At 43.8% G+C, this 16,582-nt stretch overlaps 1 protein-coding gene across 1 annotated transcript in view; it reads left to right on the top strand.

Moving 5' to 3' along the window:
- DCX (doublecortin) overlaps positions 1-16,582 on the top strand; it is a 112,306-nt gene that overhangs the window by 76,492 nt on the left and 19,232 nt on the right. Inside the window, exons 4-5 of the mRNA XM_065901130.1 lie at positions 3,843-3,945; positions 5,931-6,068. Coding sequence (XP_065757202.1) covers positions 3,843-3,945; positions 5,931-6,068 — 241 coding nt within the window. The remainder of the gene's footprint in view (positions 1-3,842; positions 3,946-5,930; positions 6,069-16,582) is intronic.

Raw genomic sequence — 16,582 nt, 5'->3', positions numbered from 1 at the left:
GTTTTTACCACTTCCGTTGCCACCTCATGGCAGAAATTTTACCACAAAAAAATGGTTTGCAAAATTATATATTTGCAACGTAACCTAAGGTGGATTTTGTATCGTGTTAACTGAGTGGGATTTTAAAAAGCAGATGCGAGTGTGAGTTTCATTTGGAAATTATGCCTTACACTCCATTCTTTTTCTTTTCCTTCTTCCTCTTTCTTCCTTTCCTCCTCCTTCCCCTTGTCCTTGCCTTCCTTCTCTACTGCATACTCAGTTACGGTAATGAATAGGAGTCTTCTCATCCATAGATTTAAAATGTGATCCATAAAGATGTTATCTTTTTTGAGTCCAATAAAATGTTCTAATGTGTATCAGGCATTGATGAGGACAAAAGGTGACTCTCCTGCCTAAGCTGTATACAAGCCTTTGAAATCAGGGATTAGGAAGGCACGTTCTCTCAGGCAATTGAATTGTTTTGTCCCGAATTGAATCGGGACACCTGAGTGCTAGTCTCAACTGTGCCATGATCCATCTGTGTATCCTTCAGCCACTTTGACATTCTGTGTTTTGGGTTCCTCGTGTTTAAGACGGAGGGCTTTCTATTTTCCCAGCTCTGTAACAAAGCAGGGGAGGGCTGCTGTGTCTCAGCATCCAAGGCATTTGGGAAACCTGGGTATCCACAGGCACAATATGAATTTGTCTACATTTGGGAACCAGTAACATGTGGGGTGGGATCACACAAGAAACCTGATGCTGAACAGCTGGATTGCAAAATGAATGTGTTTGAAGCCAGCCACACCACTGTGAATTTGTCAGAAGCATAGGGGCTTTGCCTTTCTTAGAAGCTCCCCAGAGAAGGGGTTATCCAAAGGCTTTTCCCAAAGCCTGGGCGGGGGCAGAGAGGCTTGGAGTTGGAGGAGGGTGGGTCATTGTAACAGCAACCCCCAGAGCATAATTCAAAAAGAGTCATGTATCACAGTGTTCATTGCAGCAATCTGTCACTGCCATGGCTGCTTTCGAGCTTTTGTTTTTTCTTCTTGGGAAGTGATTTCCACAAATACCTCCAAAATTAATGGTCTGGTACCTTTGGGGGAAGGGTTGCTGTTTGAAGTATTTACTAAATTCCTTCTATGACCAGTAGTTGGTTGAGGTTTTCTATTTCTTTTTGAGCTAATTTCTTTATTTATGTTTTCCTTTAAAAATGATCCATTTCATCTGTTTTCAAACTAATTGTCATAGTTACGCAAATGATAACTTCTGAATTCACAGTCATTGCTCCTTTCTTGTTCCTAAATTTATATATTCGTGTTACCTTTCAAAACCTTTGAATGCTAGGTCCTATTGTCTGCCGCTATTGATTTCTTCTTTCTTGTTTCTACTTTTCTGCCTTTGTATAGCCTTACAAAGCCTCCTTCTTATTTTCTTTACATTCAGTTGAGGCAAAAACAGCCCTGGCTAAATTCTCACTATGCGATTAAGTGCTCTACCAGGAACCACAGGAAGATATATAGGGAGCGATAAACTTGGTCTTTACATTCAGGAGAGCTGTGATTTAATGGGAAGGACTAGGTGAGTATTCATGAAAATACAGGCAGGTTTTGAAACAGAGTGCTAAATGCTAGAGACCACTAGTGGAGGGATGCCCAAGGGAGGGGCTTCCCTCACTCATGACCAAAACTAAATGAAGCCAGTCAGAGTCAGGGGCAACCTCAAACACAGAGCATGGCAGAGATCTTCAGGGTCAAGAGGTGGCAAGGGATAAACAATTCAGCGTCACACAATGTATCATAGTTAGGGGCTCCAAATTGTATTGGTCCAAGATGTCAGTGGGCGTCTGCAGAAGGGTTCAAAGCCATGTATGTAGCCTCTGTCGTTGGATCCACTACCAGGGCAATATGCAGGCTGCTTATTGAACTAACATGCCAGTTAGTGACTGGGTCACTTGGAGGTGGTACTAAATAGCTCGCAAGGCACCTGCAGATACTCCTAGCACTCATGACATGATACTGAAATGTTCTGTTGCAGTGTATCTCATTCCATCAGATTATGAGCTCCATGAAGTCGTGGCCCGAGTCTTACTCATCTTTGCCTCCCCAGTGCCTGAACCATATGTATAGTGCTTTGTATTACCGAGTGGCTAAAAGCACAGGCTTTGGCGTCACATCGATCTGCACTTATTTGGCTTCATCGCTTTCCACCTGAGTAAATTTACTTATTGTCTCCGGACCTCAGTTTTCTCATCTGTAAAATAGCGATGACAATAATGTCAACGTCTAGGAATCGTTGTGAGAGTAAAATGGGATGACAGATTTGGAAGTAAGTAAGCATTCAATTAGTGGTAGCTCTGTTTGTTATTACATGATTGTGGAATGAATGGGTGAGGATGAGTGGGCTGAAGAAGGATGGTGGCCTATTTGATGAGGTCAGGACCCAGGGATGGGAAGAGGCTTAATAGGGGTGAACCCAGCAGCCCTCCAAGTCTCCCTCTCTTCCCTTGGCATCCTTTGGGTGATTGGGAGGCTGAGACAATGCGGATAATGTTTAAGCATCTCTTGCTCTGTGTAAGGCTTGCAATCATCTTGGCTGGGGGAACAGGGATTGAATAGACCCTGGGTGGGTGATGATGTTATTAATACAAACATTTTTCAAATGTAACATATTGATCTCTGCACCCAGTTGTTAGTTTGTGAGCACGGTGCCTTTGGAAAGTCATTACTAGAAGCTTGAATGGGTAGCTTAGAACAATTAGAAGCTTTGAACACTTTCAAGCTGAGGATTGGGATAAGAATGTTTTGACTCTGGGCTTCTCTGGTGGCGCAGTGGTTGAGAGTCCGCCTGCCGATGCACGGGACACGGGTTCGTGCCCCGGTCCGGGAGGATCCCACATGCCGCAGAGCGGCTGGGCCCGTGAGCCATGGCCGCTGAGCCTGCGCGTCCGGAGCCTGTGCTTTGTTGAAAAAAAAAAAAAAAGAATGTTTTGACTCTGTGGTTTCTCCTGGGCTTTCCCTGGTGTGCTGGACTAATTATCAAATGTAATTAGGAAAGCTGAGAGGTGGGGAGACTGCAGGAGCAGCATACTTTCCCAGGGACCCTCATTTCTTTGTGCAGAAAAGGAGTTGGGGAGGACTGTCTCTCTGTTGTGGACAAGCCGCAATGTATAGGGCACTAGAGGGCGGGAAGGGTCCTGGGAACACGACTTTTCCAGCAGACCCTCAAGCCTACAGGGACCCATTGCTCTTGAATAAATTTTAAGTGGTTAGGACGGTTTTCTCCTCCTTCTTTTTCAGGGAGGAATGGTATTCTGGGCTACTACCAGGTGCTCAGTTCACTTTTAGCAAAAAGTCCAATTTTTGTGGGTCCAAAGCGGTTAAAAACTGGTGCCCTTCTTCAAAACTCGTGAAGATAGAGAGAGGGACCTCCACGTCTCGGTCAGCCAGAGTCTGTCCATCTCAGGTTGCAGAAGGTCTTTCTCATCTTCCTTGGCCTACACCCCTGCCCCCAGACTTGGGCTAGCAGCACTCTTGTCTGAGACTCTGAGGAAAGGTGACATTTGTAGGGTCCTCTGCTTGCTGACTTTAATTCGGAGGGGAACATTCCATTTGGACATGGTCTTGAAGTTACTCTTGGTGAAATGGAAACAAGATACCACACACGCAACATGGAAAGAAAATGGCACTCAGTGTATCTTTACTCACGAGGGGCTGTGGTGCAGACTGTGAGCCTGGTATTTTGAGAAAAAGGAGATCCCTGGGGGCTAAAATGTGAAACTTTTTTCCCGTGCCAACATGGCATGAAGTTCATTGTCACAAGACCATCACATATCAAGTCAATGTTTCCTGTTTCCGCCTTCTCTGTAGGTAACCTGTCTCCATGATTTCTTTGGTGATGACGACGTGTTTATCGCCTGCGGTCCTGAAAAATTTCGTTACGCTCAAGATGACTTTTCTCTGGATGAAAATGGTAAGGACAACCACTGAATTTTATTGTTCCATTGTTCTCGCTCCTTCTATCCCTTAGGATTTCCATGGGCTTATATGGCCTGGAAAACATCCATGCATGGTCCCTTTCTCTTGTATAGTTGGATACATGAGTCTCTAAGTGAAAGTTGATTGCATATCTCAGATGTTTGGCCTCCAGACTCAATAAAACTCACTACCTGCCCCAATAGTGACCATATTTCTTGACCCGTATATTATGTCACATGGGCGGACAGGCTCAATCAGACCACGGGAAGGAACATTTGGATTCAGAACTTGAATATTGTATGCATATGTTTTTTTTTTCTAGTCAACATCCTCCAGCTATTTGGCCCATGTTGATGGTTCCATTTTAGAAATATTTTCCACTGTGTTGTTAGTGTCAAACATTTTCCCTCTTCCCACCTTCTGGCTTGTTGCCCCATTCCCCCTGATTTGTCGCTCAAGATTCCAGAAGATTGTTAATTTCAGGAAGGAGGTGAACATCTGCCCATCTCCCTTTGCTTGAGTCCAAGCTCCACGTGTAAGTTCACGGTGAATTAGCTCACACAGCCACAGGACTAGGGTATGATCCCGATGGAAAGACACATTCAAAACATATTTCCCAATAATGAGGAATAAAGTGTGGGAAAAAACAAATCAAGTTTTACTAATATAGAGTTTACAGACAACTCAAGTGACAGGGACCCTGAAAGGGGTGGCATTTCTGCTGTGTTCACTTTGAGAAGAGGCAAATGACCGGAAAATAGCTAAACAAATCTCGGGCTGTGTCCAGTTTCCTGTATCTTCTACCTCTTCGGCTCTGGACAGTAATCACTAAAGTTTATCAATCAAAACGAGAAGTAGAACAAACAAAAATGAGCTTTCTGCTTAACTCCGTTTCCTGAAAAACTTAATTTACCAGAAAAGACCTAATCTTTCTGAGTAACTGATATTTTCAATGTATCTTTAAGTAGAAGGTGACAAGGAGGTGTCCAATGAAGAGACAGCCCTGTGCCTAGCTGTTTGGTTCCACTTTGAGCATGATCACGTGAGGTTGGGGAAAGTATAGTGGAAAGAGCTCTAGACTGGGACTCAGGAGACTTGACTGCTCATCCGTATTCTGCTGTTTTCTTCCTTTGTGACCCTAAGCAAGAGGCTTAAGCTCTTTGTATTCTCATCAACAAAATGAGTATAATAATCCTCCTAATATATTAGTACAATCAGCGCCCCCAAATTACCATTGTAGGGATGCTGAGTGACCTGCATTAGAAAGGGTGCTCTGAACGTGTCAGATTGGGGTCGGGGAAGTAGCAGGAACGTTTGGCAGACTCTCCTACACACCCAGGAGCTTTCTGTAAGTTCTGAGCGGCGTGGTCACTGCCGGTCCATTTATTCATTAAACCAGCACAGCAGATTATGATAACATGCATTGAAAATCGAAAAGAACTCTGTAAATGCAAGATGGTGGTGGTGGTGGTAGTGCTTATTTATAAAATGGCATGACGTCCTTAATATGCCTATTACAATACGTGGCATGCGATGAATAATAAATAATAGCTCCCTCCCCCTCCTTTAAATTACTCATGAATGTTTCATCTGCGTGGCTGCAGCCTCTGAGCTGTCAGTCTCTTCTCCAAGGAAATTAATTAATTATGTCAACAGGTGCTATTCTGAGACATGACTGGGTTATCCAAAAGTGATTGAGTTGGCTATTGAATTACCTGCCCGAACTGCTTTTCTACTCCTTCCCTTGTTTCCATGATTCAGGAATTGAGACACCTGGCTTAGCCCAGGTGACTTCTGAAAGTTTCTCCCATGCCTCCCTCTCCAGAGCCATCGTTCCTTCAAACAATGAGAACCATGTTGTAGTCCTGAGCCCTAAGGTGCTTTGGTATGTGGTGCTTATAGCAGTTTCCAGAGGTTGGTAAGATGCTGAGTCTTGGTTCTCCCCGGCTCTACTAAGCTGTCTGTGTCCTTTTCCACCAGAATGCCGAGTCATGAAGGGAAACCCATCAGCCACAGCTGGCCCAAAGGCATCCCCAACACCTCAGAAGAGTTCAGCCAAGAGCCCTGGCCCCATGCGCCGGAGCAAGTCTCCAGCTGACTCAGGTAACGACCAAGACGGTGAGTGCTCTTCTCCTAACTGTGCACGCTGACTTCATTTACAGAGGCCAGTACCCTCTGCATGCAGAGGAATGAGTTCCTCACAAACACCATTTGTGTCTCCATGAGACCAATTCTATCAGTTCAGAGACTAACCAGTTCAACTTGTTTGGAGTCATGGAGACACAGCTGCAACACCGATTCTACTCAAATGGATGCAGACCAGAAATCTGACCCACTTGCCATGCCTGCTGTAATGCTGTTTGTCATGGTTGTGTTCATTGCCATCATTCTCAACGTCATCCAGCCAATGCACAGTCAGTGAAATAATCAAGTCAAACGTAAATTTGAGATAGAAAATCAGAATCAAAAACAAAATGTAGAAAAAGAAGCCACCTCCCTCAAAGTGTCCACATGGTGGATGCCCTTGAGCTTCAAATTTGACTTTGAATTTTTTTAGAAGTCAAAACCAAAAGAGAAACAAAATAAATTGCATCATTCTCACAGGAGTAAAGGACATACAGGCTAGGCTCTGAAAGGAAATAAAGGCATTTGTCATAGAGGATTTTATTTAGTGGATAGTGAGCAATCTAAAAAATGTGGTCTAGGGATCACTGCTGACCCTTGAACTATTTATCAGTGTGTGATGAGATTAGGAGCTTGTGGCAAATGTAAATCATGCCACTGAGCAAACCATTTACTTCACAGCATGATTTTACTGATAAAGGCAGCAGAGTGCTGGTTTACATTCTGGTACGAGGTCTCGCACCCATAGCTTGGGTGGCACTGATCTAAAAGGCAAAAGGGCAGAGAAGGCCAAGTTTAGAAGCTTAGTAGACTCATGCACGGACAATTTGAGTCCTTCATGGTAAAGAAATTATATGCTCCAGAAGATTTACTCATTTGTCCTCCCAAAGCTCAGGGTTCACCATGAGAATAATTCTAGCCTGAGAGCCTTTGGGCAGAGAGCAAAAGCACTCTTTATCGCTTCTTCAATTTGAGGCAGCTTGAGCAGCCTATTGGCTTTGAAGTGCCCGTGGCCTGGAAAAAAAGCCCGTCCTGCTGGCCTCACACTACCATGCCTATCACTGGCCATCTCTTTATTCTCAAGCAGAAGGAACTCAACTGTGAAGAGGCAGCTCAGGCTTTTCATGCTTTCATCTCTTTGCATACCCTGTTCTCCCGCACCTGGAATGCCATCCCTCAAACCTGCCACTCTTCTTTGCTTGAAAACTCCTACTCATCCTTCAACACCTCAAATAGAAATAGTTGTTCCATTCTCCGTAACATCATAGCACGGTATTCATATCTCTGGGGTAATATTCACCACAACCGTGTTGTAAAGTATGTATTTACTTGTATGTATTTACTTCATCAACTAAATGCTGGTTCCCTCAAGGGCAAGGTGTCATGTTCATTTCTGTATCCTCAGTGCTGAGCACAGTACCTGGGTCCTAGTAGATGCTCAAATAATGCTTGTGAATGAATAGATGCATAAGAGCACCTATTTCACCCAGCATGGTACTAGAGACCCAATAAGCACGTAGGTGATATTTGCGGAAGGAATAAAAAATGCACGTGTTTGGTGATATTTTGATTAAGCGTACAGAACAGCACATGAATCTATCTAAGCAAACTCATATTGTTCAAACTATAAAGACCTAGAGTTTAGCACTTGGATTGAGAATGAAATCGTTTATAAGGTTCTAAGCAGGGCCTTGCCCGAAAAATGGACTTTAAACAGTTGATCAAGATTCCTAAAGTCTGGCAATAACCACTTAGCTGATCATTTTTTCAGAAGTATCACTGGCTATTTCTGGGATTTCTAACCTGTATTACTCATCTCTTGCTATAAAACAAATTACTCTGAAACATAGTAGCTTAAAACAACAAACATTTTTTTTTTTTTTTTTTTTTTTTTTTTTTTTTTATGCGTTACGCGGGCCTCTCACTGTCGTGGCCTCTCCCGTTGCGGAGGACAGGCTCCGGACGCGCAGGCTCAGCGGCCATGGCTCACGGGCCCAGCCGCTCCGCGGCATGTGGGATCTTCCCAGACCGGGGCACGAACCCGCGTCCCCTGCATCGGCAGGCAGACTCTCAACCACTGCGCCACCAGGGAAGCCCCAAACATTTTTTTTGTCTCACAGTTTCTGTGGGTCAGGAATCCTGGGGTGGCTTAGTTGGGTGGTTGTGCCCAGCTCAGAATCTCTCATGTAGTTGAGGTCAAGGTATTAGTAGGGGCTATAGTCATCTGAAGGCTCAACTGGGACTGTAGGATCCACTTCCAAGATGGCCATTGGCAGGATCTTCCCCACAGACAGCAATTCAAGAGGGTGAATAAGGAAGAAGATGTGGTGCCTTTTCTGATCTACTCTCCAAAGCTACACACTGTCACTTCTGTTTTAGTCTATTCGTTAGAAGCGGTCACTAAGGCCAGCCCACATTCAAGGGGAGGGGAAGAAGGCTCCATTTCTGGAAGGGAGGAATATCAAAGGATCTGTGGACCTAGTTTTAAACCATCACCTAACCCATTAGTTAGAAATGCTGGAGTGGTAGCAGTTTGAAGTAAATCGATTCTCTTTGCAGCCTGTATCCAATTGGATTACCCAGAACACGTGAACCCAACCGCCTGTAATTAAACACAGTTTAAACCTGTGTCAAATAATTGATCTCCAGCATACTACATGCAGAATTACCCTTCTAAAATGTATGCACTTCACTGATTCTAAGATGTTGGAGACAGAGAAGGAATGCATTAGGACTCAATGAATATGTGTCAAATTGAAAGGAGTTATAATAGATCCCAACCTAGGCTTAGGCAGGCAAGATCTGTTCTTATTCCTTCAGACCTCCCTTGCTAAAAGAAGGAATGAGGGTGTATTCACACACACAAGGTAAACAAAGTAACCAATTTGAGGTAGGAAAACGGGACCTTACTTTGGCAGATATCAGAATTACAAGCAGCCCCAGTTTCCTACCAGTAGAAAATCTAAAGTGTTATCCTCAGTAGAGAGAATTTAAATCTTCATTTCAGATAGTCCATGAACATAAATGAAGTCAAACTCTAGTCTAGCCAACCTTCATGGCAATTTCCGGAACATTTGAGCTTATCTTAGATGATGTATTTAGAGCCTCCACGTGATTTCAGCCCCAAAGGGTAAAAGGATTCACGTAACACAACCTTGGCCATGCCATGGGAGTTTAGGGCCAAGTCTAGGACATCCACTCAGTGAACATTGCACAGGGCCAAAGCTGGTCTCAGGCAAACGGGACTTTCGGTAAGGTTCAGATTTGACATACCCATTTTCCCTTTTCCACCCCCTCCTCACTCAGGACCATCTCAAGCTGGGAGGTGTAGGGAGATAGGATATGGAAGAGGAGGGAGAGACATCTCTCTAGGAAAACCCAATTATACCACTTCCCAGCTTTGTGACTTGGGACAAGTTTCTTACCTTGTCTAAGACTTGGTTTCCATTTTGGATAAGGCAGAATTTGCATGTCTAGACAAAAATCATTTTCCATTGTCACCGGTGATTTCCAGGGTTGTAAAATAGCTTCCACAGAATCAGAATCAGGTAACAAGAAGGGTGAGCTATAGACAATGCAGAGTTTTGCATTAGCATAAATTTCTCCTTACAGACATAAAGAAAGAATCGTTCCATAAAGTATCAAGGTTTTCTGAGCTGTTAGCAAGAGACATATACAGATGAATATACATTTAACCAAAGAATAATGGCAGTGTGTGGGGCTGAAATTCTTTGTTCTTTTGTAGTACATGGTAGTACCACCCTGTTTCCATTCTGTGTCGGTCTGTCTTAGATCTGAGACTTGCGGATGGATCCACATTTCTTCATTCAACCTGAGCGACTAAAGGTTGTGGAAGATAGGCCATTTCCAGGGAACCTTAACTACCTTCCTTTGATGGCAGACGAAAGCCAAAAGTCTTCCCCTTTAGCCGGGATTCAAACCAAATGAAACATTGGCTCAGTTCAGGTTCAGTTAAAGGAATGTTTTGATGTTCTAGTTCATCAGAAAATATATAGGTTTGTTTCTGGTTTGAACAAGTTTGCTAGCTTTTCAAATATATATATATTATATATATAATATATGTATATATAATATATATGTATTTGGTCCAATTCATGGTTCAGGTAATATCTGGGTTCAGTTTGACTTGAGGCTCAGGAAATTGATGCCATTTGGTCTGTAATTTGCGTCATAATTTGATTCTTTGTTCCTTATTCCTTAAGGTGTCTCTTTCCCATTCTGCCCATGAATAAATCAAAGTCCTTCTACTTTATTCCCTTCAAGTTCAGTCCCTACTCCTGCCAGTACCGAGTTTGCCCCCAAAGGGAATGTCTGTTGCTAAGCCCTAAACTTGAGTTAAGGAAGGATTTGATTGTCTATACAGTATTGCTATAAGGAGCTCTCATTCTCGCTGGGCAGAGCTGACAGACTCTGAGAATCCAAGTCCCATTAGCCAGGTTTGTCTTTAAAGTAGGGCAAGGGATTGTGTGGTAAGCAGATGAAACCTGAGCCCGGAAGGCTCCTTTGGAATGTTTGAAGGAAGTTTGTGCAGTGCTCCCTTTTGATTAACCTAGGACTTGCCATTTGATGGGCAAAGGTAAGCCTGGCTTCAGAACGAAAGGAAGACATTTCTGTGTCTCTCTACTTCCATTTTAGCCATTAATGTGTTAATTTTTCTCTTTATGCAGCTACCCCCCAATTGAATTGAATTGAATTGAATTGAATTAAAAGGACAAAGTCAGCTAGTTGCTGGGAAGGAATCTTTTCTTTTTCTTTCTGTTGTTTTTTTTTTTTTTAAAGGAGCCTCCAAGGAAGCTAATTCCCACTTGAGAGGATTGTAATGTGATCGTTAGTTTGCCATTCTTCAATAGTATATCATTGTTGCAGCAACCCGATGTTCTGCACCCTCCTTCCCCCAACCTATGTGCACCTATTCCTGAAAGTCAAATCTTCCCTGTTCCCAAACGCCCAAGAATGAATGTCTTCTCTACCAAAATACATAGCTTTTGAAAGGGGAGGTCAAGGGCCACAAAACGGCCAGGTGAGGGTGCCCATGGGAGAATAGTATCCGGGAGTCCTCTTCTGAACCAAAGACGCTGCTTTGGGTTGCCTAAGATGGAGGGACCTGGATGTTCTGACCTTCCTGAATGTGACTGTCTGGATGTACCAGCTCGGTCTAATAAAAATATAATGACAGCCACAAACGCAAGTCTTGTATGTAATTTTAAATTTTCTAGTAGCCACAGTTACGCTCAAAGAAACAGGTGAAATTAGCTTTGAAAATGTATTTTATTTTACTGAATATATCTGAAATCTTATCACTTCATCATGTAACCAATGTAAGAAATTGTTGAGATATTTTACATTTGTTGAAATGGGACTGTATTTTACACTTACAGCACATCTCAATTCTGACTAGCCACACTTCAGATGCTCACTAGCCATATGTGACTAGTAGACAGCACAATACCCTTCTTCTGCATCTGAGAGAAGTTCCAGATAATGATCTTTTACATGAAGTAAATGCTCTGCACTTTGCAAAATATTTCCAAACCTGTCATCTCAGTTGTCACTCATAAAAGCACCATGGCTTAAATTGGGAAAGGAAAATTATCCAGTTTTTTTTAGATTGGAGAACTAAGATATAAAGAGGTTCAGTAAATCTTTCAGTCTTCCCGATATCTATTTAGTACTCAAGAACGAGAGCCCAGCTCTCCTGACTCCCAGGTAGGCGGTCCTTGCATTGTCCTTAAATCAGGGTGTAGAAGCTCCAGAGCGGTGAATAAACAGTCTCTGTTGCATGGTCCTTGCTTCTCTGCTTCCTTCCACCTTCCCCCACCTCCAGGCAAGGGCGGTGAATAAACAGTCTCTGTTGCATGGTCCTTGCTTCTCTGCTTCCTTCCACCTTCCCCCACCTCCAGGCAAGGGCGGTGAATAAACAGTCTCTGTTGCATGGTCCTTGCTTCTCTGCTTCCTTCCACCTTCCCCCACCTCCAGGCAAGGGATGTGGAGAGACTGGGAGAGGGGGGTGGTATCTGTGTCATTCTCCTTGTGCAACATAGAGCAAGCCATGAGTAATTAAGCACCTTTGTTTCCAGTGCCCAGTCCTAGACAATCCATCAGCCTCCCCTACAGTCAGTCCAAGGGGAAGTGGTGCCCTTGGCGAAGCTATGGGAAGAGAAAAACTTGCCTTGCCTCCTCCCCCACTCTGATTCTTTCTAAAACCACAGCTTACATCTAGTTTAAGTGGAAGAACTGTCCTATATATAAGGCAACTTTTCCATTGCCGTTGGAGAGCCGTTTAGTAAATGGTTGGAGCAAGCAGTCAAATGCCACGCCCCCCCCCCCCCCCCCCCCGCCCCCGTCCCTGAGCACTCCACACAGCATGGGATGCGGTCGTGCTAACCCATCTCCCTGCAGTAGCAGTCCTAGCAACCTGCTGCAGCCGGGGACTTGTGTGTTCTTTGGCTGCGTTGGGTCTTCATTGCTGCGCGTGGGCTTTTCTCTAGTTGTGGCGAGCAGGGGCTACTCTTTGTTGTAGAGCGTGGGCTTCTCATTGTGGTGGCTTCTCTAGGGCACGCGGGCTTCAGTAGTTGTGGCATGCGGGCTTCAGTAGTTGTGGCTCACAGGCTCTAGAGCGCAGACTCAGTAGTTGTGACGCGTGGGCTTAGTTGCTCCTCGGCATGTGGGATCTTCCCGGACCAGGGCTCGAACCCGTGTCCCCTGCATTGGCAGGTGGATTCTCAACCACTGTGCCACCAGGGAAGTCCAGGGACTTGTGGTTAAATACAACTGATTCCCCAAATTTTTGGTGGAGTAACTAGTAATGCTAGGTGCTATGAGGAAAAGAAATGATAAGATGAAGCACCTGTCACTAAGAAGCTTATGATTTATTTGGGGAACCAGTATGCATATAAAATTTAACAAAAATTTTTATTTACAAATACTTACATAGTTCATATGTGCCAAGCAACCGTTCTAATCACTTTACGTGTATTAACTAGTTTAATCCTTACAACAACTTTACGAGGTAGGTGCTATTATCCCCATTTGCAAATGAAGAAACTAGGGTATATGAACAATGTGACCTGTCCAAGATCACAGAGCTAGTAAGTGGTAGAGCTGGGATTTGAATCCAGGCAATCTGGCTCCACAGTCCACAATATAACCATTGCACTGTGATGCTAAATAAGACTTAATGATAATGGTTTGTTTAAATGCCAAGTGCATGAGAGATACAGGCGGTAAGTGCTATTGGAAGTACTGGAGTTTGTGGGAAAGAGAGTTCATTGGGGGCTAGGGTGCTAAGGGAAGGCTTCCTGGAAGAACTGGGGCTTGAAAGAGAATTAGACTTCAGTTGATAAGGAAATGGGTATTTCTGGCAGCAGAGAAAGCATGAACAAAAGAGCAGAGGTGGTGATGAATATAGCATATCGGGGTACAGAGAGGCAACCATTAAATCTACGTCTCCAGCCCCAACCTTCCTTCCGGATGTCAGTGCCACGAATGCTTACCAGACAGTTCTGCTTATATGTGCCAAGCGCAACGTGTCTAAAAGTCAAAAACATCTCCTCTCCCCAGCTCCCTGACAGTAGAATCAATTCTATTCTATTCCCCAGGCGCAACACCTTGGCGTTATCTTTGATTCTTCCCACTCTTTAATCCTTCACGTCCACCATATGCTGTTCCTGTTGTTGAACATTTGAAACATCTTCACCTTTCCCACACAGAAGTCCCTTCCTTTCCCTCATCACCTGATGCCTGGATTACTCAACACACTCCTACACAGTATCTCTGCTTCAAATCTCTGTCCACTTACACATCTGCCGTGGTGTCACCACATTTTTCATCCTAAAACATGGCCATTGTGTAACTTTCCTGCTCCAGTACCTTCAGTGCTTCCACGTTGAGTTCAGTGATCACTCCTGCCCCCATGGTAAGGCTGAGCGAGTAAAAAGAGAGAAGAGCCGACAGCTGAAGACTGTTCTGGGGAGCACAGCAATAACATGCAAAAACCAGGATTACGGGCTTCACTCGAGAAAACTTCAGTCCTCTAATGCCTGACCTGCTAGCGAAAGAATTAGTGTTCAGCCGGTATAGGTTGATAAATCACCCCCTGTGGAAGGCGATTTCCTAACTTGGTGCTTCAGTTCCTTCCATTTCTAATAATGGCAGTAGTAATAGCAATAGAAGATGTCATTACTGAGGCCTCCCTATCTGCTAAGGCACCTGGCTAAGCATTTTATATGTAGTCTCTCATGTACTCCTCAGAACAACAATTGCCATATGCATTCTTTTTATTCAAATGTTACAGTTGAGGAAACAGGCTCACAGAGGGTAGGTTACACCCAAGGTCACATATCTAGGAAATGGCTAAGCCAGGATTTAAAACCCTGACTGATCCCAAAGCATATGTTCTTTCCACAACTAAGAGCAGTGTAGTTTCTTCTAGTTCCTGCCCAATAAAATTGGGAGTGAGTGTTGACAACAGGCGTGCTCCACCAGAAACATGTTCCCAGCAGAACCACCTTCGACTGGAAATAAATGTTGTCAGCATTGTCAAGCCTGAGAAAATAATCTTGGCACATCCAGCAGCCTTCTTACAGACGTCCTCTTCCTGAGGGAAACTGATCTGTGCCAAATATTACACAACTGGGTACACATATCTGTTCTTTTCTTTGTTTGTTTTTTTAAATCTTTATTGGAGTATAATTGCTTTACAATGGTGTGTTAGTTGCTGCTGTATAACAAAGTGAATCCGCTATATGTACACATATGTCCCCATATCCCCTCCCTCTTGTGTCTCCCTCCCACCCTCCCTATCCCACCCCTCTAGGTGGTCACAGAGCACTGAGCTGATCTCTCTGTGCTACGCGGCTGCTTCCCACTAGCTATCTATTTTACATCTGGTAGTGTGTATATGTCCATTGCCACTCTCTCACTTCGTCCCTGTCCTCAAGTCCATTCTCTATGCCTGCATCTGTATTCCTGTCCTGCCCCTAGGTTCTTTTTTTTTTTACATAAATTTATTTATTGATTTATTTCTATTTTTGGCTGCCTTGGGTCTTCGTTGCTGCATGTGGGCTTCTCTCTAGTTGCGGCGAGCGGGGGCCACTCCTCGCCACGGTGTGCAGGCCTCCCATCGCGGTGGCTTCTCCCGCTGCAGAGCACGGGCTCCAGGCACACAGGCCTCAGCAGTTGTGCCTAGATAGCTCCAGAGCGCAGGCTCGGTAGTTGTGGCTCACGGGCTTAGTTGCTCCGCGGCATGTGGGATCTTCCTGGACCAGGGCTCGAACCTGTGTCCCCTGCATTGGCAGGTGGATTCTCAACCACTGCGCCACCAGGGAAACCCTGCCCCTAGGTTCTTCAGAACCATTTTTTTTTCCTGTAGATTCCATATATATGTGTTAGCATACGGTATCTGTTTTTCTCTTTCTGACTTACTTCACTCTGTATGACAGACTCTAGGTCCATCCACCTCACTACAAATAAATCAATTTTGTTTCCTTATATGGTTGAGTAATATTCCATTGTATATATGTGCCACATTTTCTTTATCCATTCATCTGCTGATGGACACTTAGGTTGCTGCCATGTCCTGGCTATTGTAAATAGAGCTGCAGTGAACATATTGGTACATGACTCTTTTTGAATTATGGTTTGCTCAGGGTATATGCCCAGTAGTGGGATTGCTGGGTCGTATGGTAGTTCTATTTCTAGTTTTTAAAGGAACCTCCATACTGTCCTCCATAGTGGCTGTATCAATTTACATTCCCACCAACAGTGCAAGAGGGTTCCCTTTTCTTCACACCCTCTCCAGCATTTATTGTTTGTAGGTTTTTTGATGATGGCCATTCTGACTGGTGTGAGATGATATCTCATTGTAGTTTTGATTTGCATTTCTCTAATGATTAATGATGTTGAGCAGTCTTTCATGTGTTTGTTGGCAATCTGTATATCTTCTTTGGAGAAATGTCTATTTAGGTCTTCTGCCCATTTTTGGATTGGGTTGTTTGTTTTCTTGATATTGAGCTGCATGAGCTGCTTTTATATTTTGGAGATTAATCCTTTGTCAGTTGCTTCATTTGCAGATATTTTCTCCCATTCTGAAGGTTGTCTTTTCGTCTTGTTCATGGTTTTCTTTGCTGTGCAAAAGCTTTTAAGTTTCCTTAGGTCCCATTAGTTTATTTTTGTTTTTATTTCCATTTCTCTAGGAGGCGGGTCAAAAAGGATCTTGCTGTGATTTATGTCATGGAGTGTTCTGCCTATGTTTTCCTCTAAGAGTTTTCTAGTGTCTGGCCTTACATTTAGGTCTTTAATCCACTCTGAGTTTATTTTTATGTCTGGGGTTAGGAAGTGTTTTAATTTCATTCTTTTACATGTAGCTGCCCAGTTTTCCAGCACCACTTATTGAAGAGTCTGTCTTTTCTCCATTGTATATTCTTTCCTCCTTTATCAAAGATAAGGTGACCATATGTGCATGGGTTTATCTCTGGGCTTTCTGTCCT

This window comes from Phocoena phocoena, chromosome X (assembly GCF_963924675.1).
Source record: "Phocoena phocoena chromosome X, mPhoPho1.1, whole genome shotgun sequence".
In the NCBI taxonomy this organism is placed as follows: Eukaryota; Metazoa; Chordata; class Mammalia; order Artiodactyla; family Phocoenidae; genus Phocoena; species Phocoena phocoena.
Note: the sequence above shows the minus strand (reverse complement) of the source record. Positions and strands in the feature narration are given on the sequence as shown.